The 23,060-nt window shown below is 42.9% G+C and overlaps 1 protein-coding gene and 1 pseudogene across 4 annotated transcripts in view; one reads left to right on the forward strand and one right to left on the reverse strand.

The window, feature by feature from the left end:
- Positions 1–23,060, forward strand: part of IFT122 (intraflagellar transport 122) — a 70,753-nt gene that overhangs the window by 18,637 nt on the left and 29,056 nt on the right. For 2 of the 4 annotated variants that reach the window (XM_059390373.1, XM_059390375.1), the window contains 9 exons: positions 309–455; positions 3,673–3,748; positions 10,520–10,711; positions 10,867–11,005; positions 12,477–12,679; positions 13,601–13,738; positions 15,078–15,242; positions 17,375–17,572; positions 22,292–22,432. In XM_059390373.1, the coding sequence (XP_059246356.1) occupies positions 309–455; positions 3,673–3,748; positions 10,520–10,711; positions 10,867–11,005; positions 12,477–12,679; positions 13,601–13,738; positions 15,078–15,242; positions 17,375–17,572; positions 22,292–22,432 (1,399 nt within the window). Of the gene's footprint in view, positions 1–308; positions 456–1,704; positions 1,882–3,672; positions 3,749–10,519; positions 10,712–10,866; positions 11,006–12,476; positions 12,680–13,600; positions 13,739–15,077; positions 15,243–17,374; positions 17,573–22,291; positions 22,433–23,060 lie in introns of all 4 variants that reach the window. The other 2 variants (XM_059390376.1, XM_059390374.1) reach the window with 2 other exon arrangements.
- Positions 6,516–6,616, reverse strand: LOC132012711 (U6 spliceosomal RNA; annotated as a pseudogene).

Here is a 23,060-nt window from a genome sequence, read left to right on the forward strand (position 1 = left end):
TTGAAATGGTGAGTGGGGAATGGTGGCTGGCCCAGTGATGGGGGTACAAGCTAAGAGCTGTCATGGAGGTAACTGCAGAAAGCTGTGGGAGCTCAGAAAACAGTGCTACTGCCTTCACATCTCACTGTTGATTCTAAAAATAAATGGGGTTTGAAGTTTGGTCCCCTGATTTTTACATCAGAACCAGGATGAGCCCTGTTGTTGCTGCCTCCTCAGACTGTATTTCAACCAAGGCATCATCCTCATTAGTTTTATCTTCTGTGTATTCCTTTCTGTCTTCCCATGCCCTTCGTTGGTTGTATGAACAGCTGGACAAATGATGGTCAGTACCTGGCTCTCGGGATGTTCAATGGGATCATCAGCATACGGAATAAAAATGGCGAGGAGAAAGTGAAGATCGAGCGGCCAGGGGGCTCTCTCTCCCCCATATGGTCCATCTGTTGGAACCCTTCAAGGTGATCTTATAGCTATTCTCCTTCTAGAACAAATACTATTAAGAAAAAGGGCTTTTCTCCCCAGGCTGGGTTCCTTATTTTTTCTTAAGGTCTCCATCCATTCAAAACCTTCTCACTCCATTTGACCAATCTGTTTTGGAAGCCATTCCACTTGAATGGAATTTTTTAAGAGCCCATTTTGAGTTTTGGAATGAATCCCAGAGATTTTAGCAAAGCAGAATAATTATGTAGACCAGCCTAACGTGTGTGTATATATGTGTGTATGTTTGTGTGCATGCATGCTACAGAAAGCCCATTTCTTTTTTTCTTTTTTTTTTTTAAAAAGCTTTTATTCATTCATTTGACAGAGAGATTACAAGTAGGCAGAGAGGCAGGCAGAGAGAGAGGGGGAAGCAGGCTCGCCGCCGAGCAGAGAGCCCAATGTGGAGTCCGATCTCAGGACCCTGAAATCATGACCTGAGTTGAAGGCAGAGGCTTAACCCACTGAGCCACCTAGGTGGCCCAGAAAGCCCATTTCTTTATGAATTAATAACTCACCTCTTTGCTCTGGCTTCATTTTGGTTTTTTCCCCTTTTAATTTCTTCCCTCCAAATCTGGGCAGAACATGTGCCCACTGAATAATAAATAGCTATTTCATGAACCTTTTTTTGCTGCCCCCTGCCAAAAAAATAAAAATTAAGTCTAGAAATGCCCCCAAAGCTTGTAGCTCCACAAATGATTGGCATCTACATTCTCAAACCTTATACACATTTTCCTTCTTCTGCCTATGTGACTTTAAAGGTAGACTAATAGCTTTAAGTGCTCTTTGTATAATCCTCTAATATTAAATTCCCAGTACCCCTCAAAGAATCTTCTTAAGGTAAAGGACTTAATTGTTTACCAGCCCAATGTCATTTTACAGGTGGTACCTACTTGATTTAGAAGGTTGTTTGATTCCATTGCCTTTCTCATACCAGATTATTATGCTTCTTCCTGAATAATTGTGTCCAGCCCAGGGCTGCACCATGCATGTCTAATGCCTTCAAAGGCCATTAGCCTACCCCAGAGTTCCTGCTGTTTGATTTTGTGGCCACAGATGACTTTGTGGCTTCAGGGTACCATTTTTAATTCATGAGAAGCAGGATGCCCAGTATACCTGGTTGCTGTCCTCTTCCGGGCAGGGTTCAGGGGCTCCTTGACAGGTTTTGAAATTATAGCTTTAGTGTAGTTCTAGGCAATGTGATTGTGAACAACCACTTACTGTCTACAGCCGATGGGAGAGTTTCTGGATGAACAGAGAAAGCGAGGATGCCGAGGAAGTCAATGTCAACAGATATTTTCAGGAAATCCCTTCCACTCTGAAGTCAGCAGTGTACAGTAGTCAGGGTAGTGAGGCAGAGGAGGAAGAACCAGAGGAAGAGGACGACAGTCCCAGGGACGACAACTCGTGAGTGTGTCCTGAAGAATGAGACCCCTCTTTGGAGGGGTCCAGGCCCCAGTGAAGACCTGCCAGGCCAGACACTGTTCTGAAGCTCCATTCTAAGTTGGGTTGGGGGAATTGTTGGTGAAAGGTCCTCCAACAAGAGGGAGCACACCCTTATAGCTTGTGTTACAAAATTATTCTTTGGGAAACTTAAGAACTACTGAAAAATCTAAAGGAGAACAACTTTTCTATAAATCCCTACCCTGTGAGGGAACCATTGTTAGTATTTTAGTGTATTTTCCCTCAGTCTTTTAGTGTGTCCATATGATTAAGTCATATCTAACCTTTTCTTCTACTTGACCATCATCAAGTGAACTCTTTCTGGTAACATTAATGGTCCTTTTAAAAACAGATTTTTAATACCTGCATAGGATATGCTGTGTAGAAACACCATAGTTCATTGAACATTCCTCTATTACTGGACATTTTTCCTAGCCTATTCCCCTGTACCCTACCTTGCATTTGATAGGACATATATCAAAAAGGAAGCCCTTGCCTTACCCACAATCCTTACACCCAATTCCTGGCTGTCTAGGCGTTCTTTCTGCTTTTCAACTGAGTTTACCTATAAGGAAAACATTGGCAGCCTGGAGTGGGGAGACCTGGGGGAGCCAGGATGTTCTGACTGGGCAAAAATGATCTAGCTTGGGACTTTCCAAACTGCTTTATGGTACCTGGGGTTCCTTAGAAGAAATAGGTGGAGGTGGAGGACAAAGAAAGGAGGAAAGGGTGGGCTTCAGATCCCTATCTCTGCTTCAACCAGAACAGCCCCTTTTATTGCTTGACATGAGTTTTTGTTTTGGTGAAGAGTCCCACTGCCAGGAATAAAAAAGAGAAAAGGGAAAAGGCAGATCGAAAACCACCAGTCCAGCTCATGATATGGTTTCCATAAGAAGGCTCACCATGGGCTGGGTTCCTAGATTGTATTTGGACCTCAGTGTATGATTTCATACAGAGTTCCTCTACAGGTCTTTTCCTTTTAAGATCCCTCTCCATCTTTGTCTTTTTTACTTAGTTGTGAATTAGTGCCTATATTTGCCAATATGATGGCTGGGTTTTGCAGATGAGGCTGCACCATTCCTTGCCTGCATATTTAATGGTGCTTCCAGATGACTGCAGGCCCTGGGCTTAAAAAGCTTGTGTGCTGGTCCTACAGCCCTACTCCCAAGGCACTGATAGTAATAGATACTCAGTTTCAAAGACAATTGTTGATCTTCAGAGAACCCACTATATTTTATTAGATCCAGTCAGAAACCATTTCACTTGTTCGAGAACCCCAGCTATGAGAGAACATAGCTTTATGTATTAATTTTTCTCTTCAGAAAGAGCAAGCCAGCTTCCCCTTTGTCCATTAAAAAATCAGCCCATGCCTTTCCACTGCAATTAGACTTGTTTCTTCACTGTCTCCCCACATTTTATAGTACATGAGTAAAAAGCACTTCTGGCTCTATCACCTTGCTCTTTCTTAGCACTACTCTCAGGAAGACTTGAAATGAGGGGTTTAACCTCTTCACTATGGCAGAGCCACATAGTAGGGTATTTAATGAAATAATGGTCCCAGGAGATTCACCTTGCCTCATCCCACTGGACTGATGGGTTGGCCCACATTACAACTTTTGGCCTCAGTATTGCTGTATAATATTTGGCAATCTGACAGTCTGGCCAGCACTTTTTCCTGTTGTTTGTTAAACCCTTAGGGCTACAATTATCAGTGGGTCATGGCCCCATATAACCTCTTTGTCTTCTGTTGATTAGAGAGGAACATAATGACATCCTGGCTGTAGCTGACTGGGGACAGAAACTCTCCTTCTACCAACTAAGTGGGAAACAGGTATGTAGCACTATACAAACCCAGTGGGAAATACAGTTTTGATCATGTCTATTATATGCTCTTTTTACTTTCAAAGATTCTATTATTAGTAATTATACTTTATTATTGTTTTCTGAGCATTTACTTTAATACCTGGTACTGTGCTCAGTGTTTTACATATTTTATCTCCTTTAATTATCATAAAACCCTGTGAAGTAAGTATAATTGGTTATCAACTTTGTAGAAATGAGTAGGCAAGACTCAGAGCAGTGAAATAAAGATTATGCCTAAGGTGCTACACTGCTAGTAAATGGGTGGCACCTGAGATTGAAACCCAGATTGTTTTGATTCAAAGCCTTGGTCTTAGTTATGTATCTGTCTTCCTTTATTTGCTTTATGCATTCTACAAACATTAACAAGCACGCATTTAGACCAGCACTTCACCTGTGCTAGGAGCTAATGACAGAGCTGTTAATGCCTCTGCATTAAGGCTGATAGGGGCACAGTTGATAGACACTATTCCCAGTGCAGCATGGTACATAGTATCTTAGAGAGATATATAGATAGGATGTTACAGGGACACAAAAGATAACATCATTGCTTGGTGGAAATGGGAGATTTTGTAGAAGTGAACTTTGAACAAAATGAACAGGAATTTGCTAAGCAGAGGACATTGGAACTAGTGTTTCAGGCAGAGGAAATAGCATCTGCAAAGGCAGGGAAGAATGAAAATATATGTCAACTCAGGGAACAGAGGGTTGTTCAGAGTGACTGGATCCCAAGAATTGTGGATAAAAATGGAACTAGAAAGGAAGATGGGGATATGAGTCTAAAGGACCTGAGTCATGTGAATTAGGAGTTTGAACTTTGTATTAGTATTTAGGAGCCATCAATTTAGGTAGGGAGTGACTTGATCAGATTCTTGTTTCAGAAGAATTCCTTGTTTCTGTGGAGGGCTGGATTAAAATAGAACCTGGTGGCAGAAAAACCTATTAGGCTGGAGACATCAAGGATTAGAGTGAAGGTGGTACAGGGTGGCTTAGGTACCACAGCCAAGCAGGTGAGCCTGCTCAATGGAGCCTTTCAATACAGCCTATTCAATGGAGCCTTTGTTTAACAGTATCCTTACTCCTCAAAACATGTCCTGCTAGAAAGGAGGGGTTTCAGTTAGGCGTAGCCCAGCTTTGAGGCCATTTCTTTTCTCCCTCATCTTGCCATTAGACTTTTTTTTTTTTTTTGTAGCTGGGTAGAGAAAAGATAAAGGTAGATAGTGAAGTGTCTTCTGAGTTTGCCTTGGCTGATTTCCCCAAACCCTCATTTTTAATTATCTTCCATCTAGCCGTGGCTTGTCTGTTCATTCACTTAATATGTGTGTATATCATTATTCAACAAATATTTACTGGCATATCTATTGTGTATGAGGCCCTGGTCATGGGTATTGGAAGTTCTCAGGAACAAATAACCACACTACACAGGGAAGGATTAGGGTCTTGTTGCTATAAAGAACCTGACTTGGTGGTCACAGCCATGGGCAATATCTTGCATGTATGTAGCACTAGAGTTCATCCTGTGGCTGAGTTTTTTGAATGATAAGCAACCTTGTTCCACTGAGATAACCCAGGTGACTAGAGACAGTAAAATTGTTTCCTTAGTTAGGTATCTTTGAAATCTGGGAAGATTTAGAATTAAATATAGGATGATGAAGTAAATCAAGCCTATACTTTTGTGTTAGGTATACTTTGTGTATTTTTGGCATTTTTAAGTGTTTGTAATGTTTAATGGTATCTGGATTAATGATTATAATATCTAACATTTATTGAATTTTAGGCATTGTATAAACTCTTTACAAGGTTAACTTTTAATCTTTATAACAACTCTGTGAGGTATGTATTATTATTACCACTTTACATGTTAGAAAATTGAGGTTTAGGGAGGTTCAGTAACCAGCCAAAGCCATACAGGGTAGTAGTGGCCAAGTCTGGTTTGGAACCCAGGCAGACTGATGCTAGAAATCCATATTAGAATATCTATCAGATCTGTCTTGTGATGACCATTTAAGAGCTATAATTGAGTAATCAATTTTATACATCTGATTTTAAATTGAAAGGTGTAAGAAATTTTTAGTCAAGTACCTATGTAATATTGGAATGTTAAAAAGATTCATTATATTTTTTGGCTTAGGGTGGGGTGGCAGTAGTTACTGATCTTCTTGAATCTATATACTTATGTCTTTATTCTTTCACCAAATGTGGAATCATTTTTTGTTATTTCTTCATCTTCATTCTCTCCTTTTCCTTCTGGGTCTCCGGTTACATGTTAAACCTCTTGGTATTGTTCTTCAGATAATTGAGGCCTTATTCATTTTTTAAATCTTTTAACCCCCTGCTCTGATCTATTGCTCAATCTTCAACTTCATTGACTCTTCTGTCATCTATAATATTTCTGTTAAACCCATCCAGTGAATTTTTGTTTCACTTACTGCATTTTTCAGTTCTAGATTTCCATTTGGTTCTTTTTTCCTGTTTGTCCATTCATTATAGGAATATTTTCCTTTATATCCTTGACCATAGTTATAATAGCTTTTTAAAAATTTTCATCTGCTACTTCGTATCTGAGTTACCTTGGGGTTAATTTCTACTAATTATCTTTTCTCTTGAATATGGTTCACATTTTTGCTTTTTGGAATTTGGGGTTATATTCTGAACATTGTAAATGATGCATCATAGGGACTCATTTCTGTCATGTTCCTCTGAGGATTATTGTGTAGTTTTGTTTTGTTTTGTTTTGTTTTAATATGGAACGCTTACAGGTTTGTTATCCTTGCACAGGGGCCATGCTAATCTTCTCTACAGTGTTCCAGTTTTAGTATTTATGCTGCTGAAGGACCACTATAGTTGGGGTTTTAATTAATTAATTTTTTAAAGATTTTATTTATTTGAGAGAGAGTGAGAGCAAGAGAGATCACAGAGGATGAGGGAGAAGCAGACTCCCCCCTAAGCAGAGAGTCTGATGCGGGGCTTGATCCCAGGACCCCACGACCGTGACCTGAGCTGAAGGCAGATACTTAACCGACTGATCCACCTTGGCATCCCTATAGTTGTTTTTTTTAAAAAACAAGTAGTTAACTTTGCTGGATTCAACATTCAAAGTCCATCTTTCCAGTGTAAGCAGCCCTGAAGTCTCTATTGAGTTCTTTAGCCTTGCTAGGCTGCCTGGCATCTGCCCCACATGTGTGTAGTTCAAAGAGTTCAGATATTCAGTAGTGTATGTGCGGAATTTTGGCTCTCCCTCCCTCTCTCATCTGTCTCTTTTCTGGGATTCCCCTCATTTTCAAGCTGTTATAGCCACTCCAAATCCTGTGCTCATCTGGCAGGGTGCTGATAGGACCTGCCTTTAGGCAAAAAGCCATTAAAAAAGTGAGAAACTCACTTGGTGCAGTCTTTTCTTCCAAATGTCCATGTGTCTTCAGTTTTTGTCTGCTTCTGATTGCTCTTTAGTGCCTTCAGGTGGTTGTAATTTATAGTTGGTCCAGAGTTTGTAGTTGTTACCTGCAGGAGAGTTAACCCAATGGGAACTAGTGAGCCATTACCAGAAGCTGCAAGCCTTCCATCTCATGACTCCTAAGATTTTTCATTTATTTATTTATTTATTTATTTATTTATTTATTTATTGACTTTCAGGCACCTGGGTGTCTCAGTTAAGTGTCTGCCTTTGGCCCAGGTCATGATCCCAGGGTCCTAGGATTGAGTCCTGCATTGGGCTCCCTGCTTGCTGAGGATTCTGCTTCTTCCTCTGCCCAACTCCGCCCTCCACCCCTGCTCCTGTTCTCCTTCTCTTTTGCAAAAATAAAATCTTTCTTTCTTTTTTTTTTTTTTTAAAGATTTTACTTATTTATTTGAGAGAGAGAGATCACAAGTAGGCAGAGAGAGGCAGGCAGAGAGAGGCGGGGAAGCAGGCTCCCCGCTGAGCAGAGAGCCTAATGCAGGGCTTGATCCCAGGACCCTGAGACCATGACCTGAACTGAAGGCAAAGGCTTAATCCACTGAGCCACCCAGGTGCCCCAATAAATAAAATCTTTTAAAAAAGATTTTAAAATCTGGATGGCTCAGTCACTTAAGCATCTGCCTTTGGTTCAGGTCATGATCCCAGGGTCCTGGGATGGAGTCCCATATCACCTGTTTCTCCCTCTGCCTGCCACTTCCCCTGCTTATGCTCTCTCTTTTTCTGACAAATAAATAAATAAAATCTTTTTAAAAATATTTTTTTAGTTTTCTTACTAGATTTACTATCATTATATCAGAAATAGGGGCAGTTTGACTCTTAGGCATTTGAAATTATTTTATTTTATTTTATGTATTTATTTGAGAGAGAGGGAGTGCTCATACATAAGCAGGAGGGAGGGAGAGGCAGAGGGAGAAGCAGGCTCCTCACTGAGCAGGGAGCCTGATGTGGAACTTGATCCCATGACCCCAAGATCCTGACCTGATCCTAAGGCAGACACTTAACCTACTGAGCCACCTGGATGCCCCAGGCATTTGGAATTCTTATAAAGGAAAATTGAATATATAAAATGAATAATTGCAGTTTAAATTAGTTTAAGGGAATAAACTAAGTTGTAAATGACACTAAGATTTTCTTTTCTTTTCTTTTCTTTTTTTTTTTAAAGATTTATTTCCTTATTTGCAAGAGAGAGTGAACAAGCATGGGGTGGGTGGGTAGGGTCAGAGGGAGGGAAAGGGAAACCCAAGCAGACTCCAGGCTGAGTATGGAGCCCAGTGACCCTGAAATCAAGCCTGACCCAAATCCAAGATTCTGATGCTTAATCAACTGTGCAACCCAGGCACCCCAACACTAAGGGATTTTAAAATATATTCAAAATTTAATTCAGTAAATGATCATCAAGGTCCCCTTTCAATTAGTTGCTTACTTTTGTTATACTAATAAATAGGAAAATATTTATAAATTGAACTTAAAAACTTATTGAGAAACCAGGTTTTTAGAATTATTTCTTTAATAAACTAATAGTTTAATAATGGCAGTTATAAATAATCTTTTTATTCACAAAATGTTCCCTTAGGGGTAGCAAAAAACTCCAATGACAATAAGGAGCTTGGACTTTAATGAGTGGCAAGAGGAGTGGGGGGTACATCAAATTAACCCTATTATTTATCAGAGCAGTGAGAGAAGTACTGTGGGGGAGGTGAGCACAGGGCCATGGGAGCACAGAGGAAGGGGCACTGAATCAGGCCTTGGATGGGACAGAGAGATTGGGGGATGTTTTCCGTAGGAGTTGTCACCTGGAGACAGAGAGGGAGAGGACACTCCTGGCCAGGGCTTGGGTCATATAGAGAATAGCTCTTATGAGGACATGGAGGCCTAAAAGAGCATGGTCTGCTTGGCAAATACAAGATGTTCATTTTGGGTGAGAAAAGGCTCTTGGGGAGCTGAGCTCAGGAGTTTGACCTTGACCCTCACAACTAAGGGAGGAATACCAAAACTGAAAAGACAACTCACAGAATTGGAGAAATTTTTGCAAATCATGTATCTGATAAGGACCATGTATCTGGAATATATAAAGAACTCTTACAACTCAATAATAAAAAGACAACCAATTAAAAGTTGGAGAAAAGATCTGAATAGACATTTCTCCAAACAAGATGTACATGTGGCCAGTAACTACATAAAAAGATCCTCAACATTATTAGATACCAGGGCAATGCAAATCAAAATCATACCCACTTGGATGGAGAAATTGGAACCCTCATATACTACTGGTACAAATATAAAATGGTACAGTCACTTTGAAAAAATATGGCAGTTCCTAAAAAGGTTATACATAAAGTTACTGCAGATCCAGTGATCCCACTCCCAGATATATATATCCAAGAGAGATGAATATATGTTCACCTAAAAACTTATACACATATATCCCTAGTGGCATTATTGATAATAGTCAAAAAAGTAGGCATGGCTATTAATTGATGAATGGATAACAAAATGTGGTTTATCCATGTAATAGAATATTATTCAGCAATGAAAAGGATGAAGTACTGATATACGCTACAGTATGGATGAATTGGTCCCAAAAGGCCACAAATTGTGTGGTCCCATTTATGTGAAATCTTCAAAGTGGGCAAATCTATAGACAGAGAAAGTATATTAGTGGTTGCCGGGGGAGGGAAAGAGAGGAGAATTGGGATCTACAGCTAATAGGTACATGGTTTCTTTTGAGGGTGATAGAATTAGTTCTGAATTAGTGATGATGTTTGCACAATTATATACTTTAAATGGGTGAATTGTTTGATATGTGAATTATACCTAAGTAAAGAGAAGTAGGAAGGTGGTTGTTTCAGAATAGAGGACAGTTTTTAAAATTAGATATATTTGGCTTTATGAAATACTTTTTTTAAAAAAGGAAGAAGAAAGAAGCTGAGGGGAACCAATGGAACCCTTGTAAGGGCTGTGTGTGAAGGAAGGCCTATGGGAGAAAGCCCAGTCTCTGCATCTGGGTTGTTTGAGGAACTAAGACATACACCTGGAGCAGCTAGTGGAACTGGGGGAGATGCTGCTGACCCCAGAAGTGGAGGATTCAACTATGTGGAGGGATGGAGTAGGGTGCTCCAGAGGAGACTAGCTTGTGTTCATGATGGAATCCCACAGCGAGTAACGGCTAGCTTGCCCTTGTCTTCTTGACTCCCCTCCTTAAACTTGGCAGGAAAAGCCCTAAATTGTGTTGTGAATACTATGGATTCAGGAGTGTTTTTTCCCTTGGTGTGTGTTTTCTTTCCTTAGATTGGGAAGGATCGGTCACTGAACTTTGACCCCTGCTGCCTGAGCTACTTTACTAAAGGGGAGTACATTTTGCTAGGAGGGTCAGACAAGCAAGTATCCCTTTTCACCAAGGATGGAGTGCGGCTTGGGACTGTTGGGGAGCAGAACTCCTGGGTGTGGACGTGTAAAGTGAAACCTGACTCCAACTATGTGGTAAGGAGGGGAAGTTCATTCTGTTGGGCCATTGTCTAAGCAGGCACAGACAACAGCCATGTGTAGCCAGTCAGATGATTGACATTTGTTCCTGGCAACTAGGAAGGTAGACTTTCCACAGAAAACTAGGAATTAACAACTCTCTTTCCCTGCAGGTGGTAGGCTGCCAAGATGGCACCATTTCCTTCTACCAGCTTATTTTCAGTACTGTCCATGGGCTCTACAAAGACCGGTATGCTTACAGGGATAGCATGACTGATGTCATCGTGCAGCACCTGATCACAGAGCAGAAAGGTAAAAGGCAGGTATGGCCCCTCTGCCCTCCAACCTTTGGGAGGAGGGGTAGGTTGAGAGGGCTACTGAGAGGGCAAGTGAAATGAGAGGGAATGGTCCTCCTCATCTTTCAGAAACATGTTGGACCACTGGTGTTTGCTTTTTAAAAAATTTTTTTATTTTTTGGAGGGTAAGGGGAGAATATAGATGTCTTTGAGAATCTAAGGAGAGCAATAAACCCTCTCTTCAAAAAAAAAAAAAAAGGTAGGGGGAGGCAAAGGCTCACATAATTTTGCAGCAGCTATCTTTTTTTTAAAGTTTTTAAATTTTTTAAAAAGATTTTATTTATTTATTTGACAGACAGAGATCACAAGTAGGCAGAGAGGAAGGCAGAGAGAAAGGAGGAAGCAGGCTCCCTGCTGAGCAGAGAGCCTGATGTGGGGCTTGATCCCAAGACCCTGAGATCATGACCTGAGCCGAAGGCAGAGGCTTAACCCTCTGAGCCACCCAGGTTCCCCACAGCAGCTAATTCTAAGGGGAACATGGACTCTCTGACTAAGGGAGGATAATATATGGCATTTCAGAGCCAGGGTGGCTGAGCTGCATGGGTCTCTGTGGACCTATATCCTCTCTGGTATGGATATACTGGAGGGCTTCTTTCTCGACTTCATCTTCATCTTCATCTCCACTTGCCTCCTGATGGGTCCCTACCCCAGGTATAAGCAGGGACAGCAACCACAAGTTTAGTCAGAAGATTCAAGTTCTAGGCCTAGCACAGTCAGCCTGAACCTCAGTTTCATCCACTATCCACTTAAGTTGCCATGCTGGTTCAATGGGCTAAAGATCCACTTATTTCAAGAGTAATTATACACAGATGTGCCAGCCACAGCCTCCTGCCCAGTGCCTGTGTGTAGGGATACACATTGAGGGTTGTCTTAGAGATTCAGCTGGCATCCTTTTGTTCTCATCTGGGAGCACCTCTGGTTGAAGATTCCAGTTGTGCTGGTAAGGGTATAGCCACTTGGGCAGCTCCCCAGCTTCTCTTCTGGGGACATTTCCTCCATCTGGTCTGCAGTTAGAGTGTGAGAGCCTAGTATATACCAGAAACTACATGCAGTTCCATATTGTCAAGGATGGTGGGTGGGGAGTAGCTAGAGGCATGGGTGGTCATCCAGATGGACTTCTGATCATCAGGGGCAATATATTAATGCTGGCAGAGGAGTTTAAACTTAAATTCGGCAAGTGAGTGTAGCACTAAACATTTTACTTTCCATACTCAGTTTTAAGCTTTGAGCCACAAAGATTGTATATGATTTTGGATCCCAATGTTAGGTAGAGCTGATTGTATGTATTAGACACTCTTCAAAGATTTTTTGATGAGAGTGTCTCCTTTGATTGCCAGTAACATTAAGTAAATGATAGCTTTTAATTTTTCTGCCTTCTACCTTACTTAATAATCTCTTGCTGGAGCTGGATTTTTTTCCTTTGCCAGTTCGGATTAAATGCAAAGAGCTTGTCAAGAAGATTGCCATCTACAAAAATCGATTAGCTATCCAACTGCCGGAGAAAATCCTCATCTATGAGTTGTATTCAGACGACTCATCAGATATGCATTACCGGGTGAAGGAGAAGATAGTCAAGAAGTTTGAATGCAACCTCCTGGTGGTGTGTGCCGATCACATCATCCTCTGCCAGGTAGGCAGCAGGTTGGAGGGGTTGGGCTTAATCTTCTTCATGTTTCCTCCAAGGGTGGGTTACCCAAATCATGGTTTTAAAAATTGAGCACCAAGAAACAAGTCTCTTTCCATCAAATTCAGTGGCTGTTCATTGCTTTAATTGTATTGACATCTAGAGGAGTTAGACTGTACTAGAAAGTCATGGGCCATACCTGGAGAATAACTTTTGGTATTGCGAAGCACTTTATTATCCTATAATTATACATGTTTGAATGACTTAAAGCATAAATTGATAGAAATGAAAGTCATTTTTTTTGATGAACATACACACGTAAAAATTTATATCATCCTTCTTGTTAAACAATAAAAAATACATAATAACTCAAAAATAGTAAAGGAAGTTTTACTTTCTGAAAGGTTTTTTTTCACAGAAAAAATTTCTCAACTTAGAGCTTCCTACGAAATGTCAAGGGCAATGTCAAGAGAAGTTTGGAAATACTTGAGGGAAGGCCAGCCTGGCATCTTTCTTCAAAGTAGAGGTTGATTTAGTTTCACAAAAGTAGGACTATTGAAAGTGATAAAGTGGAAGAAATCCTTTAGAAATCACTATATGTAAAATACAATTAAAATCTCCCTGAAAGTCTAGAACTCAAGCAGTTTAGAGGTACCCACAAGTTACAGATGTGACAAAAAAGTGTGCTTTTGGATGCTGCCTCTGTGGCTTCCCAGAGGTCTGCACAGAAGATGTGAAGCTGAGCTGTGCTCTGTGGTGAGGGCTTATGTGAAGGATTAATGAACAGTGCCAATCATGGGGACTAGATGGGGTTCAATAGACAATGAATGTGTAGGTATTTTTCATCCCTCACATGCAGGAAGACCCCCTTGGCAGGCCTGGGAACACCCTGTTGAATATCCATGCAGAGCTAGGTTTGCTTTCTAGGAGAAACGGCTACAGTGCTTATCCTTCAGTGGAGTGAAGGAGCGGGAGTGGCAGATGGAGTCTCTCATTCGCTACATCAAGGTGATTGGTGGCCCTCCAGGAAGGGAAGGTCTGTTAGTAGGCCTGAAGAATGGACAGGTGAGTGCTCCCATATGTCTCCCATCAGGCTGATTATCTGTATACAGATTTAGGGACCAGACTCATTATGACCCCAAGGTGGTTTCCCGGGGACAGGAAAAGAGCTTCCCAACCCACATTCACCGTAGGCACATTGGAGGGTAGCCCAGAATTTTATTTTTCGAGGACAGCTTCAAGCTGAAGATGCAGTGGCCTTTAGACTTAGAGCATGCTGCATTCTGGCAGGGTTGGCAGTGTGGCATTTGGGCTGCCTATAGTGTGGATCATTGAGTTTCAGGGCACCCAGAAGATGGCATGATTTTTAGAGATACAGTTTCAGTGGCTTGCTAGGGAGGGAGGCAGAATTTATTCTTAGGTCACATCCCTATTAGGGCAATGAATGGATTAAGGCAATATGTTCTAGCTTGTGTTTTAGAGGGTGCTGGTCCTCAGGCTATTACTAGGTGTTTTAAGAAAAATGGGCCCTTTGCTCATATAGATGTGAAAAATCTAGGTTATACAAAGTTAACAGATTTGTGTGTGTGTTCTTTGCTCAAAATAAGAAAAGTTCTAAGTGGCCTACATGGAAATATGAAAGTGAAAATATAACTGCATTAGCCTGAGAGCCAAGCTGTCTAGCAGATGGCTTATGGCTAAAGCTTATCAGGCCTTTCCTGGGACAGAAGTCATGGAGTATGAAATTAGTGGGGGCTGCAGGATAGTCTGTATCTTTCTCATTGTCCGCTGTCATTTCCAGTGTGAGGCTTGAGAACATGGACTTTGGGGACAGGTCGACCTGCAGTCATGTTAGTGCTTAGCTACTCATTAGCTGTGTGACCCTGGGCAGGTCACTTTGCCTTTCTGAGGCTCAGGTTTTACAAATGAGGATAATACCTTATGTTTCAGAGGGCTTTCAGAAATAGTCAGTAACTGATAGCTGTCATCATCCTTCTCATCATCATCATTATTTTGCCATGGTTATACTGGATGTCTTGTCAGTGTTTAAAGTAGCCTCTTCTTATGTTAGTTTGTGACTCATATCTCACTAGATGGTGTCTCCTAATCCCACAGCTTGGGTAATGTTGTTAACAAATCCCCAGTCAAGCAGACATTCAAGTGAATTTGTCACATCTTGGGCTGATCATTACTTTGGCAACCTCTGATGAACCACATTTCTGGTCTCCTAAGGATAAGCCCCTGCTCCTGTTCTTTCATTAAGTCCTTTTCTCTGCATGGAGCCTCTGTTGAAGTTAGTGGGAGTTGTTCTTATAGAACACATGGGATTCCAACAGCCTGGCGCAGTTCCAGGGTCTTGTTGCCATGGTGACTCACACTTTTTTTTTCTCTGAAATTTCACCAGATCCTGAAGATCTTTGTGGACAATCTCTTTGCCATTGTCCTGCTGAAGCAGGCCACAGCCGTGCGCTGCTTGGACATGAGTGCTTCCCGTAACAAGCTGGCTGTGGTGGATGAAAATGACACATGCCTGGTGTATGACATCCACACCAAGGAGCTGCTTTTTCAGGTGAAATCCCAGAGAGTTTCTAGGACGTAGTCCTTTGATACCTCCTCTATTTCCCAGTCCCTGCAGGAGGCACTGACCCTCTGGTTCCCAGGCAGGTCTCTGGGAGGAGCAGTGACGTGTAGGAGTATAGGCTTTGAACAGGGGCACAGAGCCCAAGAGGTCCCAGGGCATAGCCCACTCCTCCCACACATGAGCTGCAGGAGCTGGGCAAGTCTTTTTGAACTTTGCTTTCCTCATAGGTGATATGGGCAAGTAACACCTTTCTTTCTGTGAACAGAAAGAAATTTAAGTGGGGCACTTGATAGGCTGTCAGTGCATTGGTTAACGCGAGGATGATTCTTTTGCAAAAGTGCTTCTTGCCAGTTGGAGGTCTGCCTGTATCTGTAAGTGACCTAAGACACAGTAGAGAAATAGGACCAGTTTTGTCATCTGAAAGAAGGGAAAGGATGAGGGGAAGCCCTCTCTTCTAGTTGTTTCACAAGGATGCTCTCAGAGCCAGCAGAATGTGAACTGTTTTAGGAGATAAGCATTGTTTACACACTGTTTGGTCCTATGTCTGGTAGAAATGTGTCACTGGAGAAGAGAGCCCAAAGGCTTTATGCCCAGCTCCTGGCTGGCTTTCTGCCATACTCATGCCATTCTTTGCCTCTTTAGGATTTTTTAAGAGGTCAGGGTCCATTTGACTGAAGCAAGCTCCCCCCACTGAAGTTGAAACTTCCCCTGTCTGTCTGGCTTCCTCAACCACAACAGGTCTCCCAGTTTTTTTTTTTTTTTTTTTAGGTCTCCCAGTTTTAATGGGTAGATTAAGATGCCCTTCTCAGGGCTCCTCTTTGTCCTTGGGAGCAGAATTAGCAGGGCAGAGGGATGCTGGAGTGTAGGGAGCTGCCTCGGTCAGTTGGAAGGGGCTACCTGGCTAATACTAGCCTAAGCTAACTCTAGTAAATAACAGCTTGCTTACACCTCTGTCAGGGCAGAGGGCTTAAGGGGAAACAACAGTACAGGTTTTATCTTTAGACAGACCTGGGCTCCAGTTCTGCCCTCACCACTTACTGTGTAATACCCAGCAAGTCAGTACAGTTCTCTGAGCCTAAATTTTTCCTCACTTCTGAAATGGAACTAGTAAATGCCCCTTCACAGAATGCTATAGGACTGAATAATGTATCACAGTACCTAGCTCAGTGCCTGGTACAAAACAAGGCCCTAACTGTTAACTTCTCGCAGCCTCAGAGCCACCTCCTGTAGGCAGGTTAGCAGGCCCCCAGTTGTGAATCTGTGCCTGAGCCTAGAACCATATAGGAATGGAAGGGCATGTGTCCTTCCCCATTCCCACTGAGGGTTCTGTCATAGGCTAGGGAAGGTAATTCTCAGACTTTGCCAGGAGACATAAACATTCCCAGCTGTCTTTTCCTTCTCTCTGCTGCTCCTGCCCTCTGCAAATGAAAATAGCTATATTGGTTTTTCTCATTATAAAAGCAATCCAGGCTCATTATAAAAGATTCAGACATTGTAAAAGATTCTAGGCAGAAAGGTATGAACACCTGCTGGTCCCTGGGGTTCCAGAGCTAAGCAGAAAACTTTGAAAGAAGGTAGGGGGAAGAGGGTGCCTCCCAGGGTGACTGTATTTCTACAGTGTGAGAATTTTAAATGCAGAGATAATGCATTATTTTCTAATATAAAAATAACACTTTTTCTTATTATAAAAAAAAATAGATGTTCATGACCAAAAGAAATTTCAGGCAAACAAAGAACCTAGAAAATAAAAAGCATCCACAATTCCACCCACCCCTAAACAATCACTGTTAATTTTTTGGAACATATCCCTTTAAATCTTGTATACATAGTTGTGTATACCCTCATTTTCTCACTAAGTATTAATTAATATTTGGGATAATAATTTTTTTGAAAGTAATGCTTATTAAAAACATTTCTAACATAAACTGGTGCATAGAGCATTTTGCCTCTGTGCTTCTATCCTTTTCTTCCAGTTCCCATTTCCTCGCCCCCCCCCCCCCCGGCCCCATTAGCGATTATTTATTGTGATTCAGGCTTTAGAAAGAGTGCTTGACTGAGTGCAGGAATGGTACCAAGAGCCAGGGGGTTGTCACAGGGTCCTCACTATCGCTGTCTCTCAGGAACCAAATGCTAACAGCGTGGCCTGGAATACCCAGTGTGAGGACATGCTCTGCTTCTCAGGAGGAGGCTACCTCAACATCAAAGCCAGCACCTTCCCCGTGCACCAGCAGAAGCTACAGGGCTTTGTGGTGGGCTACAATGGCTCCAAGATCTTCTGCCTCCATGTCTTCTCCATGTCAGCTGTGGAGGTGCCACAGGTAACTGGGGCGCTTGTCAGCTCTCAGCAGTGAGTGGCGGGGCAAGACCATTGGGTTGGGGGATGGATTGTGAGGGGAGAGGGAAGAGAGGTGAATTGCAGCTATGATGTCATGGAAGGTACTCTGGACTAGAACCTGAAACCCTGTGTCCACCCTGTACAACCTGTATGTTTTTGGGCAAACAGCTCCACCTCACTGAGCCTCTATTTCTTTCTGATCCCCCTTTCCTGGTTGGGACAGGGAGGGTATTCAGGGTTGTCTGTCTTCAGAGTGTGTTTCTTTTTTCTTTTCTTTTTTTTTTTTTTTTAAGATTTTTATTTATTTATTTGATAGAGATCACAAGTAGGCAGAGAGGCAGGCAGAGAGAGAGAGAGGAGGAAGCAGGCTTCCCGCTGAGCAGAGAGCCCAATGTGGGGCTCGATCCCAGGACGCTGGGATCATGACCTGAGCCGAAGGCAGAGGCTTTAACCCACTGAGCCACCCAGGTGCCCCTTCAGAGTGTGTTTCACTGAGAGCTGGGCATGGGGCAGAGTGGAGTAAGCCAGCAAAGCTGGGAGTGCGGTTGGGTGTATGTACAGGTGCAAGAGCAGGGGTGGTGTGTGTGAGAGAAAGAGGATATGGGTGGGATGGGGAAGGGGCCTGAGGTCTTAGGAACCACAGGTACCTCAAGTAGGAGGCCAGAACAGTAATGGGGGCCTGGCCACAAACGGGAGGGCAGAAACATTGATAGGAGGGCAGAGATTGGCAGCCCAAGTCAGGGCTGGCCTAGTCCCAGCTGTCCCAGCTGCCTGTCTGCTCCCCAAGTGAATCATTCTCACTGTGGAACTGCCATAAAGTGGAGACAAGCACGAAGGAGAGGCTTAGCCCTCAGAATCCCAACCTCAAGAGGGAATCGGTCTTAAACATTTAGAACATACCCACCCAGGCCTTTTCTGTATGTATATATAATATATACAGAATATACAATTACAAGTACACAATTTTATATGAACATTTTAAACAAAAGTGGAATCTACTGTAAATATTGTTTTGTGATTCTTATCTATAAATATTGCTCCTATAAATGAAACCTGATTTACTATACTTCCTTTACTGAATGTGACCACAAACGAGAGATTTTTAATCACTGTCCTTTATTGCCATCTTCCAGTTTCACCTAACATTTACATATTGCAGACCCATCACTTTATATGAATTATTGGCTGTCAACTAGCAGTGTGGCTTTTTCTCTTGGCAATCTACTGGAAGGATGATTCCACCTCAATAAATGTACTTCTAGCATTTTAAAAATACTAAGATGACTGTACATTGACCTATAGTTGTAAGAAATCATAGAGATCCTTTGTACAATTTGCCCAGCTTACCCGTTGCTAACAGTTTGTAAAACTACAGAACAAATGTTTCACCTGCGTAGGTTCTTGTCACTACCGCCACCAACCCACGAGATCTCTGATGTTGGGTTGCCCTTTTATTATAACCACACCTGCCTCCCTGCTGTCCCCACCTCCACATTGTTTTTAATGACTGCTTTATATCTTATCACATAGATGTTCTACAGCTTACTCAACCAGTACCTTTTGTTGGGCATTTTCGCTACTTAGTGCTTTTTTGTAGATAGCATCTTTCTTGCCAAGTCTTTGTATCTAGCCCACCTTAGCTTCTTGGTGTGAATTCCTTGAAGAGAAATTGTTGGATAAAATGTCATGTACATTTGAGAAATTTTTAGGCACGTTTCTAGATTGCCCTTCAACTACATTTTTCTGGGTGTGGGTGGAGGGCGTTTTATTGAGGGGCTTCAGAGAAGGTTCGAAGGGAGATCCTCTGTCCTCAGCCCAGCCAGGATCTCCCCACCTTCACAGTCATTGAAAGCCTGAGTTGGCTTCTTGTAAAGGTTGGGGCTGGGGTCCGCTTCTTCCTCTAAGCTGATGGTACTTGTAATTCATTGTGAAAAAATTATTAGTGCCTGACACAGAGCAGTTATTCAATAAATGTTAGTGGAATTCAGACCTAGGAAAAAGAAACAGAAAGAAGGAAGGGAGAGAGGTGAGTGAAAGTGGCAGTAGGAGGAGGGGAAAGACAGCCCCAGCTGGACTGTTTCCTTGTAGTCCTCATCTGCTCCCCATCCCAAACCCCATGCACCACATCCACCAGAAATCCAGTCTTCCTTAATCATGCCAAGCAGGCTATGTTGATTAAAAGTTTTTCTCCCAAGACTGCCATCCTGACCTCAAAGATAAATGCAGTTTGCTGCTCCCTGACTTTGGCAGGCCAAGAGGAGCCAGAGAGGCGGCCTGGGGCTTCCTCTGCCAAACCCTTACAATTCAGAAGCCAGAGTCCCCGTCCAGTCCCCCCAACCCTCATGGCTTTACCAAGCCCATCCTGCTGATGCAGCAGGGTCAGAACTGCCAAGGGTTAGGAGAGGCAGCCTAAGACAAAGGCTATTTATCTTTTGCCTCTGCCTCCAGCCATCCTGTGGTTTTGGCCTAGAGAGGAGGGAGAAAGCATCAGAACCACTCTGGGGATTTCTGATTTCCTTTCGAAATTTACATCATCTTGTGCAAGAACTGGTTTGTCAGAGCTGCCAAGTAGGGCATCAAGCCCTAGTCAGGCTTCTCGGGCGGTTGGTGACTTCATGCTTGGAATGCAACAGTGAGATAAAGTAGAACTCAGAGGGCATTTGTTCAGTTAGGATATTTTTAAAACTCCCACTCTCAGATTGTGCCTCCCAAGCAAGCCCAAATGTTAACCATTCATCATATCCTCGATTCTGGTGTGCCTGTCCAAGTCCCTGTTCCAGCCTCACAGGGCATTCAGCATGGCAAGAAGTTGTGCAGTTTAGGGAAAAGAGCACTGGCGTTGAGTTCTGACTCTGCCACCTGAACCAGCTGTGATCTTGAGCAACTCCTTTCACTATTTGGGGACTCACTTCTTTTCTATGCAGTTAAATAAACCTATCTTTCTGGTTTTGTCTGGCCCAATTCCTACTGTTATTAGCCATCATAAAGCAGTAAACACTACAAAACAGAACTAAATTGGAACTGAGGATGCTCACTAAAAGAGTTCAGGGAGGAAAGCTCATTGTGCTTGGGGAGTTTGAGAAAGCTTCTAGGAGATGGTGACACTTGATCTGAGGCCTGAAAGGTCTGGGAAGGCAGAGAGGAGCAGGGAGGTTGTTTCAGACAGGGGGAAAGTTGGAGGTAGGAACAAGTCTGGAGAGTTGGGGAGATGGCAAGGAGTTGGTGCTGAGAAAATACAGTGGAGGTACTGAGCATGTCTCTTGTTTGCCCCAGGTATCCTGCGAGCTGGTCAGGGCATTTAAACAGAAGTTAATCAGTTAGCCCCCCAAAAAAGGACACAGCTAGGATGTGGCTGAGCCTAGGCCTGGGTTGTGGCTCAGCTTTTCCCCTATCTATACCCTGCTATCCCACTAAATAGAGGAAGGGTAGGTGGAATGGTATGGGAGAAAAGATGAGCACTCCGAAGCAGCCACATCTTGCTGTAAGAGGGCAGAATGGCCTAAGAAAGAAGAGGAAATCCTTCAACTCAAAAGCTAAAAAATGAGACAGGAAAGTTCAAAGATAATGGCCCCGAATGGAGAAAACAGCACTCCCAGCTTCACATTTGGGAACCATTAGCATGAAGTACTGGTTGATTGATCTCTACTGTCTGGGAGAGATTCAGTTCCCTTCAGCACACTGGCCCAAAACAAGGGTAGGGCCTTGGGTTATTCAGGATGGCAGACCCAGATCAGACTTGTTCTCATGTATGCGCACATACACATACCCCATACTCAAGTGCCAGGAAAGTGCTCAGAACCCAGAGTAAGCTGGCCCCAGGCCCCAGCCCCAGGTCTTCCCTGTGCCATTTCTATGTCCTCAGACTATAATCAGAGACTGATAACTGCAACACAGACCTGTTGGGACAGATCCAAAAGGAGTGTGTAAACCCAAGAAGAGAAGTTATTAGGAACCATTCACAGGTATCACAGTGAGGCAGCCCCATCTGGAAGGAGGGACGGCAGGAAGGTTCCCATCTCCAAGGAACTCAGACAGGTGTACCTTTCTGGGTAACCTGATACAAATCACTTAGGTTTCTTGGGTAAGATAGTTTCTCAGCCCTTTGTAAGAGGCCATCCTTAAATCCTTTCCTCACAGTAAGGTTGTTCCTTCCTCCAGCAATCTTAGACTGAGGGCCTGCTGGGGGAGGTAAGTACAACCCCACCACTACCCTCAGGTTGTTCCCATACTTGGGGAGAGGGGCTTTAATTAGAGCACAACTGAGATCTGGATAAAAAGCAGAGAAAACTCAGACTCCTTTCCTTGAGGGGTCAGCAAAGAATTTCCAGAGGAAGTGACATTTTAACAGGGCCTTCAGAGCCCAACAGGTATTTTGCAAAGGGTGAGGAGGAGCAAGGGCACTCTAGACATGGGTGATATCTTGTGGTAAAGCAGACCTGGAGGTGGGGAAAACTGGTGGTAGAGTGAAGGACAGACAGAACGTTTGTGCTGCTGAACGCTATGTTTTGGTTATGAAAGGGGGTTGTGACTGGAAGGCACGTGGTGTGTGTGGCGTGAGAAGAGCACTGATTAATCTTTATGGTGTTTCTCTGTGGGCATTTATAATTGAGTCAGTGACACACATCTGGAGTCAGGCTTTGCATGAATCTGGTTCTTTCCATTGCTCTGAAAACAATTCTTTCCTTTTGATGAAATCCTGCAGTCTGCTCCGATGTACCAGTACCTGGATAGGAAAATGTTCAAAGAAGCCTACCAGATTGCTTGCTTGGGAGTGACAGACACTGACTGGCGTGAGTTGGCTATGGAAGCTTTAGAAGGATTAGAGTTTGAAACAGCAAAGAAGGTAAGCATCTAGTCAGCCTGAGCTGGAATCTGACCCTTAGAGGGTCCCTTGAGGAGGCAAAAGGGACTCCAGGTGACGTACAAAGAGGCAGACGCATAGTGTAGTGAGCTCTGGAGATAGACTGGCCTGGGTTCAGATGTCAGCTCAGCTACCTCCTGAGTCTGGGCCAGTAACTCATTTCTAAGGTTGCTCATTTATAAAATTAGGGTGATGATTGACCCCATCCTTACAAAGTTCTAAGGGTCTAATGTGGTAATGTCTATAAAGCCTGATACAGGAGAAACATCTGATAGTATCTAGCTGTCACCCTTATTAGCTGTCATTAGGTAGAGCACCTAGCTGAAAGCATGGCATATAATAGGGATGCAATAAAGGGAAGCTTTTATTACTGGTATGAGCACTTACTGATATTAGCCATTTATTACACAGTGCTGTTTTTCTTTGTACCCTGCTAGGTATGATCAAAGAGATGGTCGAGTTCTCTGATTCTGACAGCAGTGTCACTCCCCACATACCTTCATGGCTTCAATCATGGTGTCATTTCCTGGCCAGTATATTAAAACTACAGAAAGGCTGACAACATCGGACCCCTTGCCACACATTAGAAAAAGCCCAGCTCTTAGTTGGG

This window comes from Mustela nigripes, chromosome 2 (assembly GCF_022355385.1).
Source record: "Mustela nigripes isolate SB6536 chromosome 2, MUSNIG.SB6536, whole genome shotgun sequence".
Lineage (NCBI taxonomy): Eukaryota > Metazoa > Chordata > Mammalia > Carnivora > Mustelidae > Mustela > Mustela nigripes.